Below are 11,374 nucleotides of genomic sequence, written 5' to 3'. Positions count from 1 at the left end.
AGGCTGTGTTTCCTAAACGGGGTCGCAGAATCCGCTGCGCTGGTGCTGTCGCAGAAGTCACAGCTGCGGCACGGTTCAGGCCCATCCCGGGAGCGTGCACGTGGACATGGACACTCTGGGTCCTTTGGTGCCGTCACTCCTGAAGAATGAAGCAGATCAGATTACCTCACACACCCATGAGCCGAGTCCCGCTCGGACCTGTAACGCCCCGGCCGTGGACAGTGTGGACATTGCCCAAGCTCTGCTGAGGAACAGGTCCGAGAACATGGGCTGTCCCTCACGCCACCATTATCTTGCAATATCATGACCCGGTCCGGCAGTTTAGCAGCCATGGGCTTGTCTAAGGAGCTGCCGAGCACTCTGGACATTAGCACGACTGATGTCCACAAAGCACTAAAATATTTGGACACCTGCTCGTTCACTCAGATTTAGAGGCACTCTGGTCACTCTGGTCAGGATGTTGGATGACCACCCCACCTCATCCCCAACTCCCCCAACTTGTCCCAAAAGTACTGGATGGAGCTCCACCACCATCATTCCAGGGAACACAGTTCCTCCACCTCTCCACAGCTTAATGCTGAGGGGCTTTATACCCCTGTAGCCCACACCTGGAATTGGGCATGGTTCCAATAGGTCCAGAGAGTCCTATTCTATTGGCAATACTTCTTCTCTACAGGGTCTTCTTTTCTGCATGATGCTAATTGGTGTACATAAGCTTCCATTACTTTTTAGCAACATTAGCCTTGTAGCTCAGCTCAAACCAAAAGAAGCAGAACTTTGGACTGACAGCGAGCGCTGGCTTTCTCCACCGATGTTCTGGGATATGGGTCTGGGGGTTGGCTCTAGGGGAAAGCCAAGAAACGTGTGTGTGTGTGTCAGTGTGTGGTTGTGTGTGCGTCAGTGTATGTGTGTTGGCATTATGCTACTCCCGCTCTTCTTCTCCCTGATACACGGCCAGCAGGCAAGCACTCCATCAATAGTGCTCCTACTGAGAAATTCGTCAGGACATGGGGCGAGAGAGGGCAAGAGGGAGAGAGAGAGAGAGAGAGAGAGAGAGAGAGAGAGAGAGAGAGAATGGGAAACACATGTGAGTAGGATAAGAGGACAGGCAGCATTGACATCTCCCTATTTCCTCTCTCTCTCTCTCTCTCTCTCTCTCACACACACACACATTGTTCACCAATGTAAAATGTTCCAAGTTATTTTCAAGTAATTCTATTGGTCCATTCAGTCAACCTGTGTGGCTATAGTTTACCTGTGCAGATGTGGCTATAGTCTACCTGTGTGGCTATAGTCTACCTGTGCAGATGTGGCTATAGTTTACCTGTGCAGATGTGGCTATAGTCTACCTGTGCAGATGTGGCTATAGTCTACCTGTGTGGCTATAGTCTACCTGTGCAGATGTGGCTATAGTCTACCTGTGTGGCTATAGTCTACCTGTGCAGATGTGGCTATAGTCTACCTGTGAAGTACTGTGTGGTAAACCTGCTGTCTGTCTCCCTGCTGCAGGTTACTCCCGCAACTCCAACAGTGTGTCTCCTCGCGGGTATGTGCCGAGCTCCACGCCTCAGCAGTCCAACTACAACACCATCACCTCCACCATGAACGGATATGGCGCTGCAGGCATGACCAACCTGGGAGTACCCGGCTCCCCCAGCTTCCTCAACGGATCCACCGCCAACTCCCCCTACGCAAGTGAGTAGCAATGCATTTACCCACAGACGGCCTACCTGTGCAGGTGCGACTATAGTCTACCTGTACAGGAGCAGCTGTAGTCTCCATGTACAGGTGCAATTACAGTCTACCTGTGTGGCTGTAGTCTACCTGAGCAGGTGCAGCTGTAGTTTACCTGTGCAGGTGCAGCTGTAGTTTACCTGTGCAGGTGCGACTGTATTCTTCATTTTTAGGTGCACCTACAATCTACCTGTGTACGCGTGGTCCACCTGTACAGGTTTTGCCAAGGTCTACCAATGTAGGCGTGTCTACAGAATAACCAAGATGTGGCCCTAGTCTACCTGTACAGGTGTGGCTATATCTTAAAATTGAAATACCTGATTGGATGAGAACTTGATAATATTCCTGGCTGCCGATTGATGTGTAGTAGCTGCAGGTTCAGGTTAATTAGAAGGAAATATGAATAAATTAGCATACTCGTTATGATACATGTTAGTAAAGAAGGCAGCTGCTTGGTGGGCGTGGCCTTTCAGCTGAGTGTGGTTTTGTTTCTTGGGCTGAAACGTCTCTCGGGCTGTGATTACTGACGCTCACACTCATCTTCCTCATCATCCTCATCCTCACTAACACATTAACATGCTTGTCATGTGGCTCTTTCTCTCTCTCTTTCTCTCTCGCTCTCTCACTCTGCTCTGACCGGTCAGGCGAGGCCTAAACTCTCCAGCCAGAGCCGGCTATCCTTTCACAGCTGATTTGTGCCGTCAAATAGTAAAATAATGAAAACAGCCGTGGCGGAGAGCCCGTCTCCAGTGTTCCGGCTGTGCGCGAGAGCACTCCGGTTCTTCTAACTCCGTCCATATATTCAGTATTCCCGTTTCACTTGATTGACAGATGTTTGGCAGTTCAGACACCGACCCGAGCCACTCTGTGACAGGTTTTCATTTCACTCGGCTGGGGAACCGAGTTAGCATTTCAAGGTGGAATTTTCATTGAGGCGTTTTTCCTTCTTTCCCCGTGTTTCGCTGTGAAGCGCCGCATTTGGATTCCTTTGCTGAGAACGCGGGTTCTAGCCGAGCCACCGCTAAGCAGTTCTTCATTCTCTGAATAAAAAAAAACCCACCCTTCCTCTGTGCTGCTGCCAAAGTGGACGGACACCATCCTGCAGATGGGTTTTTAGCGCCGTTGTCTCGCCTGTTTCTCTGCTTTACGAAATTATTCACTGCCCTTCAGAAGTTTGGGAACACTTTGCCCATTACCCAGCTGACCACCAGTGTTGATGGCCGCTGATATCTGAAGGTCGAAGGTTGTGATATTTCAGGCGACCATAACTTCAATTTCAGGACAGTGTCTAAAATCCTGACCCAGTTTTTCTTATTATTTTTATGTATTAATCCTACATTTCTGGAGATCACTCAATTTACAATAGTTAAAATGACATGTTTACTTGTAAAAAAAAAAAAAAAAAAAAAAAAAAAAATATATATATATATATATATATATATATATATATATATATATATATATATACATTCAACATTCACATATATATATAATATAAAATAAGTAAGAATGTAATTATCACTAGTGCATATTTTATTTATAAATTTTTTAATATCAATAATTACAATTTTACAAATTTCATTTCATTTTCAGCAGAAGTTTTTTTTTACATATATTAATTGACTTCTTACTAATTTTCTCCTAATTCTAGCATTCGTAAATAAAATCTGCCTACTAAACGTCATAATGTAAATTTGTAACATTGTTAGATGTTGGTATGTCATTGTTTTTACATCATGGACATCGTAACGTCAAGTAACCAAAATTCCAACCAACATTCGAGTCCAACGTCTTTTTGTGACGTCAAATTCACAATTAATTTTTTCAATTACTGCAAAGATTTTATTAAAATACACCATCTGCGTCCCAGTGCAGATGTTCTCACATTCAGCTTCATGCTCATGTATCAAACCGGCTTCATTATGCATAATTTACTTAAAAATATTTATTCTAAAATGTTTTTGTGTTTTGTTAAATGTTAAAAATGCATCAGATGTTGCTTCAGTTCAAATACAAAAAATAAAAGATGAAAAAAAGGTACTTGAAGTGATGTCAATTAAAAAATATTTTATTTTAGTTTAAAGGGCCTCCGTTACATCGCCTGAATCTTATTCTGATTTTAATTACAAAATTGAATAAATTTAAATAACCAATTTAATTAATTGTGAACTCAAATCCAGGCTAAAACTAGCATGTGTTTCATGTTTTTCATCATCAGTATTTTTTCACTACAATTCCCAGCATGCATTAAAATTACAATTCCTTGTATGTGTTTCATATTTGGCGAAATAAAGAGATTCTGATTCTGATGCATTGCACGCCAGTGTGTTATACAGTCAACCAATCCTGTGATGCTGTGATTGGTTGACAGTCGTCTGGTCACTAACCTATAGACCAAAGCAGTTGTAATTTCTTTATTATATAATATTTTAATTTTCCCACCTTCAGCATACGTCATTAGGTCATTTTTTATTTTTGGCCTTATGACCTCACTCCAGAGCCCACCATGGAGCACCTGTAGGAAGCTAGTAGGGGTAGCAATTTGCCGTTTTTTCCGGAGCGTCCCTTTAACTTACTGAACAGGGCAGCTCAGTGTTTTGCCTGTGCGCAGTGATCTGGGCTAGCAGTCTACGGCATATGTAGGTCTTTCCAGGAACCACGTAAAGGGAAGTTCCCCCGAAAATTCTGCATAATTAAGTCATTCAGAGTGGGTTTGGTGTGAAACGCTCCCTTCTAGAGAAACTTACCTAATGCCTAAAATGCAGCGGAGGGATACATACAGGACAAAATAGTTCCCAAAGATTTTTTTTTGTTGTTTTTCAGATTTGCCACAACTTCACCATCAACATTCAATATGAAACTCACGTGTCGGTTCGCTGGTGGGTTTGGGTAGTCATTAAATTGGCTATATGTGTTCTGTAGTCATGGCGACCGACGCCCGGTTCCATTCACCTCCACTGTACAGAAATCTGAGTTGGTAGGTTTCTCCGTAATGATCCATTTCACACCAATCTCACTCTGACAGGGTGTTTACCTCTCAACCACTGGCTCATTCAGAATTTTTGGACGATAGGTGGACTTTCCCTTTAAGTACCTGTATGATGTAAATGGTATGGACGCGTCAGTGCTAAACCTAGCATTACAGTCCTGGTTTTGCTGTGTTGACCCCTCTATTGAAAGGTCAAAGTTATGGATCAACTTTGCCATTCAGGTAGCATACCTTCGCATCCCCATTCCTCCTACCCATAATCCCTCTGGCCTCCATCTGAGCCCTAATAACCAGCATGGCTGCCCTCACAATCACCTCACCTGCTCGCCTGGGTGTGCCTGTGTGCATGTGTGAGAGTGTGTGTGTGTGCATGTACGAGTGTGTGTGCGCGTTGAGTCACCTCCTACAGAAGCCCCCCTCCCGGAGCTTCGACCCTCAACCCCCTCCCCCCCGACCCCAACCAACCACCCACCCGTCCGTCCACTTTTTCGTCTGTCATTCCCTCTGTCCGTCTCTCAGCTGCCTCGTCCTCATTCTCTCCTCTTCATATGATCTCCGCAGTCAAACAGAAGAGCGCCTTCGCCCCCGTGGTCCGGCCACAGACCTCCCCGCCCCCCACCTGCACCAGCACCAATGGGAGCAGCCTACAGGGTGAGCACCCCGCCCCTCTCCTGCTTCAGAATCAGAATCGACGCCAAGCCTTAAATGCAGCACAAGTCAACCTGGCAGGATGTTCACGGTCAAAGTTGATCCATAACTGTGAGGTTGATTGATCGTAGCTTCCCCCCTAATCTACGACTCAACGTTAAAGGGCCCGTATCATCAAGAAAAAACAAACGCTTGGCTTTTTTCAAATTAAAGAGCTGAATTCAGTGTGTAAACATTACGCTTCGCTCCCCCGCCTGCACAAATCCACACATGGAGTCTAAGCCTAAAATCAGCTCGTTTTGAATCGACTGGTTTTGTGATGTCACAACCACCGAAGCATTTGCATAAACCCGCCCAGTCAGCCTACAGCAGTTTAGCCCCCCCTCCTGTTTACGAGTGTTTCACTTTGAAGGATTGCTTTCTGAATTAGGCCAAAATACAGGCCAGCCAATCAGAACAGAGGTCAGTCGTACTGTTTTTGTGATGTCACAACCACCGAAGCATTTGCATAAACGCAGCTAGTCAGCCTACAGCATTTTAGCTCCGCCCCTTCATGCTGAAGTTATAAGGAGTGTTATAAGGACTTAAAGGACAGCTTTCTGAATGTGGCCAAAAAACAGGTCAGCCAATCAGAATAGAGGTCAGTCATTCTGTTTTTGTGATCTCACAACCTCCGAAGCATTTGCATAAACTCGCCTAGTCAGCCTACAGCATTTTAGCTCCGCCCCTTAATGCTGAAGTTACACAGACTTATAAGGACTTCTTTCTGAATGTGGTCAAAATACAGGCCAGCCAATCAGAACAGACCTCAGTCTTAAAGGCACAGTAACAAACACGGTCTGGTCTACACCCGCCTAGTCAGCCTACAGTATTTTAGCTCCGCCCACTCACACTGAAGTTAAAAGGAGTGCGTTATTTATAAGGACTACTTTCTGAATAGCGCACAGCACAGGCCAGCCAATCAGAACAGAGCTCAGGCTTAAAGGCAGGGTGACAGAGACAGTCTGTTTAATTCTATTGGGTTAAAATGACTTTATTATTTATTATATTAAACAGTATTTTAAGCTTTTAAATATAACTATTAAACATATAAATAATGTATATATTAATTGCTATGTAAATAATTCAGATTTTTTTAATAGCAAACAATGTTTAAAGATTTTATTCCAGGTCATTTTGGAGCCTTTCTATTGGTCCATTCATCATGAAATCTGGACACAATGTACAGAAAAACTGCTAGTTTCACAATATAGAGAAAAGTTTTAGAGAAAAAGCATAAATATAGATATATAAATATTGTTTAATGTTTAATTCTGCAAAGGTAACATATTTCAACAAGGTATAAAATAGTCTTAATAAACAGCAAATGATGTTAATATTAGGCAAAAATATAAAGTGTACAAATACAATAATAAAAACAATAAAACATCAAATAAATGATTGCACATATATCAAGAAGATAAACAAAATATTACAAAACAAATATGAATTAAATTAAATAACAGCACAGTAATTAAATTAAAGCAGAAAGCAGGACACCCAGTATTACACATAAGCTATCTTATAAATATTTCTGATTTTAAGACAAAACACTAAAATAAATGTATTATAATTTATTAAATGATGAATTATTATAATGTTTTATAAGATCTGATGGATTTAAAAATAGAAAGGATTGCATATGCATATATAGCATATGTAGTGATTTAGACAAGAGGATATTAGCAAAATAATAAAATAAATATTAAATATAATTTAATTATGAGCTATAAGTTTATATCTTTAAAGCAGAATGTAAGACTCCCAGTATATTACACATAAAGTAGCTTATAAATATATATGCATTTGATTAAATAAAATTAGTAAAGAAATTAGTAAAAAAAAAATAAAATCATCAAAATGTATTTTTATCTAATTATAAAAACAATTTCATAAAAATATAAAAAGATTAAATGTATATAATAGATTCAATTACAAATAACCGGTTGTAGTAAAATAATAATAATAATAATAATAATAATAATAATAATAATAATAATTATTATTATTATTATTAAATGTTTTACATATTCTTTTATAATTATAATGTATACAATTATTATAATTATTAATCTCTCTCTCTTTCTCTCTCGCCCTGCAGCCATGGCCGGCCTCATCGTCCCGCCCATGTGAAGCAGCAGCAGCAGCAGGAGCAGGAGCAGGAGCAGGAGTTCACCGTCCCGGAGCTTCAGCAAACCCGCAGCACACTCCCCAGCTCCTGAAGTCTGCCTGACAGTTGCTTTGCGAATATCATCATGATCATCTTCATCATCATCATCATCATCCTAAAGAGGAGCTTTCCTACAAGAGCATCTGGACAAGCTGGACAGAGTGAATAATAAAAAAAGAAGTAACACGTCCTTCACCCTGAAATGTCCGTACATTATATTTATGTTGGTCTGCGTGCTTTTCCGGCCCTTCGTCCTCTGGAACTCTCGGGAAGGACGGACGGCGTCTGTGGCCGTCTTTTTTTTTTTACCCTCTTCTGCGGAGGTGGACGGAAGCTAGGCCAGATTATCCCAGCATGAACTGCAGATAAGATAGAGAAGTGGAAATGTACAGGGGCTTCCAGCTGCAGCCCACTTGCTTGGCTTTTGGAACTCCGTTTGCATGGGGTGGGGTGTCCGTGGATGGGCTCCTTTATACCCCCCCCCCCAACACACACACCCCCACTCCCCCACTGTTCAGTCCTTCTTATTTACAGTCCTGGGACGTGTTTAGCGACAAAGCGAGTGGAGGAGGGTTATAAACTCGTACCTGGGGTCAAAGGGTCAAGGGGTCAATACTCTAATGTTATTATTGCTTTAAGCTTCATTATTCCGAGATTTTTTGTTTCTTTTCTTTAGAAAGTGAAAGGGACTTTTTTTCTCATTGAAATCAAACCGAATCGAGTTACTAACCAGAGAAAATGCACAACTGCAGAACTGTCCACTAGAGAAGTGAACCCAGGCAGGCCGAACGCGAGGATTTGCAAGGATGGACGTCACTGAGGGGTCAGGTGTTGTTTTGTTTTTTTTTCTTTTTTTATTCGTACCTTCGTCTCCTTAGACACAGTACAGTCGCAGGTGTGTGTGGATTTGGTAGAGCTAAACCAGGAATGCTTTCTTGTGGTTTTAATCACATTTAGGTACCAGACTTGTGGTCGAAACTTCTTCTTGTGATTTTTTTTGTATGTATTTATATGAAAAAAAAAAGTATGTTTGGGGGTTTCTTTGGTGAATTTAGGCCTGAATAATAGCAACAAAATATCTATGTAAACACATTTGATGTCTTAATACCTTTTAGATATTGTAAAAAGAGTGAACAGTCAAAGGGAATACACTTTTTTGGTTAAAAATGACAAAAAAGAAAAAAAAAAGAAGAAAATAAGGGTCTGGACGTGCCGGATTGGCCTGTTTTTTTTTTTTTTTTAATGTTTTTTTTGTTTGTTTTTAAAGCAGGACGTACGATCCACCACTTTTTGTAAAGGACAAAAAAAAGTTTGCTTTTTCAATCATATATATATAAATATAAATATATATTTAACGTTTTTTTTTTCCTTTTTTCTAAACTGCATTTGTGTTTCTTGTGAGTTCTCGTGAAACGTGTATGACCATAGTTATTTCTGCACTATTTCCTTTGGGGCACTTAACAAGAGCAACGTATCTTTAGTGAGAGAAGGTGAGGGGGGAAATAATAACAGAGAAAAATGAAATAAATAGAATCTGCTAAAAAAAGAAATATGCGCCAGTTTGTGGAACTAGCCTTTGCGTCGGTCAGCCATCTATTTTCTGTTGAGTTCTTTTTCCACCATGGTTCTCCATCCTTGTGAGATTACTTCAGACCCGCTGGTTTGTTGGTTCAGCTTGGACAGGCTGGTTTTTGGTGGAGGTCTGAGGGAGCCTATCTGGAAAGTGTCCGAAGGGACCCAGAGCATCATTGGTATGGTTGTCTTTGCAGCTGCTGATCACAGCCTGTATCATCCTCAGCCTGCTTACGTCGTAAAACTGACCTACTGCGATGCCAGCGACCGATCCACTCGCTGCCCACATCGGTGGCCACTGTCATATCAAAGCCTCCCATCTCTGACTTTATCAAGTTCCAATAGTTTCGGTCCAAATTGGTCACATGGCACAAAAAAAAAGAGGTTTCTCAGCAGTGAGAGCTCCGGGCTGTTGATCACATGGTTATGGGTTCCATACCCGGGATCGGCCATAACATTAAAACCACCTGCTCAGCCCTGGTCCCCCTAATGCTGGCAGAACAGCTCCACACGACCTCTGAAGGCGCCCTGCTGTGATATCTGGACACCTTCAGACGTTCATGGCAGATCCTGTAAGCCCTGAAGGTGGGAGGTGAGGCCTCCTTTAGCCTGGGAGACACCAGTTCACCAGTTGTCTGTCCTTCCTTGGATCACTTTGGGCAGGAACTGACCGCTGCTCACAGAGAAGACCCCACATGATGTTTTGGAGATGTTCTGACCCTCCAGTCGTTTTGCCATCGGTGGATTAAATGGTGGTCATGGCTGACTGTTTAGTGTATGTTTCAACCAATCCCGTTGCTTTTAATTGAGTTTAGCGCTCCGGCTTCAGTGTGTGTGTGTGTGTGTGTGTGTGTGTGTCGTGTTTTGGAGTTTTCAGGCCGTTATGTTGATTTGAATGGATCTAGCGTATCATTTAAAGGCCCAGTGGGTTTGCTTGGAGGACAGATACAGTTTTAGAAGTCCTCACGGTTGGTGTGAGATGTTTTCGAACCGCAGGTCTACGGTGGACGTATGCAGAGGTCAGTTTTAGGTGTAAAGTCATGTGACCAGCTTACACCACATCTCGAAGAGAAGTCGCGGCTCGGAAAACACTGTGGAGACGAGACGACTTACAAGCTAAAAAAAAATCCTCACTACATTATTTATGTTCCCTGTGTGGGTGTGAGGGAGTGTGTGTGTGTGTGAGTGTGTGTGTGAGTGTGTGTTTGTAGACTAAGAAAATACTCTGTAAATGTGAAGAAAAAAAAACCCAATAATAATGTTGTGACAGGTTGTGGGAAAGCGTGTGAGAGATAACAGGTGATCGGGACCCATTGTACAGAAGACATGTAAATTCCCTATACACACACACACACACACACACACACACACACACACACACACATATATGCACACATACACATTCCATTGGCGCGTCGACTTTTCGAATAGGGTGTGGAAATACTGGGTTTGGCTTCCTTCGTCTTTAGCGCTGATTTCGTACTCGGCTCTTTTCTAAGGTGGGACTCGAGGGGGGCGGGGTTAGAGGTACTGCTTTTTTGATCTTTGTGAAATATGAAATATATTGAAAGTATATCAAAGCACAATGTTTAACTCATGTCTTTAGGATTGAAAGTGAGACTCCTTTCCTCTCACTGGCTCACCGTGCTGTACATACCTGCATGTTCTTTCTTATTTTATATTTGGGTTGTTTTTCCTTTCGGTTCCTTCGGTTTCTTTTTTCTGTGATAACGTGCTTTTTGTACAGAAACAGACAAATAAAGATTACATTTGGCTTGAAGACACATTCTCAGTGGATGCTTTCTGATGCATGCTACAAATAGTAATAATAAATAAATAAATAAATAAAAATAATGAAACAAAACTAAACAAAACAAGTCATAATACTAACAAGAACAACAACAATACCAATTATAAATGAATAAATAAATAAAATAAAACAAATAAGGATAATAATAATAATAATAATAAAACAATAATAATACCAATAATAAATAAAACATGAAAAATTAAAAGATATAATAATAATAATTCATAAAATATTCTTTAATTGTTCTTTAATTCTTTAATGTTATTGCAAAATCCTGTTATATATGTGTATATGTATTGTATGTTAGTTTATATCATCATCAATTCTCCACATTTATATTAACCTACATTAAACACCAAGTAATTAACTGCAGTCATTACAACTCTGCTAAAAAAAATAGTGTTTTAATGTG

At 41.3% G+C, this 11,374-nt stretch overlaps 1 protein-coding gene across 3 annotated transcripts in view; it reads left to right on the top strand.

Annotated features, from left to right (window-relative positions):
- LOC140573616 (transcription factor COE1-like) overlaps positions 1-10,932 on the top strand; it is a 123,293-nt gene extending 112,361 nt beyond the window's left edge. For 2 of the 3 annotated variants that reach the window (XM_072693058.1, XM_072693057.1), the window contains exons 13-15: positions 1,510-1,695; positions 5,285-5,374; positions 7,512-10,932. In XM_072693058.1, coding sequence (XP_072549159.1) covers positions 1,510-1,695; positions 5,285-5,374; positions 7,512-7,543 — 308 coding nt within the window. In that variant the 3' untranslated portion in view covers positions 7,544-10,932. The remainder of the gene's footprint in view (positions 1-1,509; positions 1,696-5,284; positions 5,375-7,511) is intronic. The other variant, XM_072693056.1, reaches the window with a different exon arrangement.
- The last annotated feature ends 442 nt before the right edge of the window (positions 10,933-11,374 follow it).

The sequence above is a fragment of the Salminus brasiliensis genome, chromosome 12 (assembly GCF_030463535.1).
Source record: "Salminus brasiliensis chromosome 12, fSalBra1.hap2, whole genome shotgun sequence".
Lineage (NCBI taxonomy): Eukaryota > Metazoa > Chordata > Actinopteri > Characiformes > Bryconidae > Salminus > Salminus brasiliensis.
The sequence above is the reverse complement of the archived record's forward strand: the minus strand, read 5'-3'. Positions and strand labels throughout refer to the sequence as shown.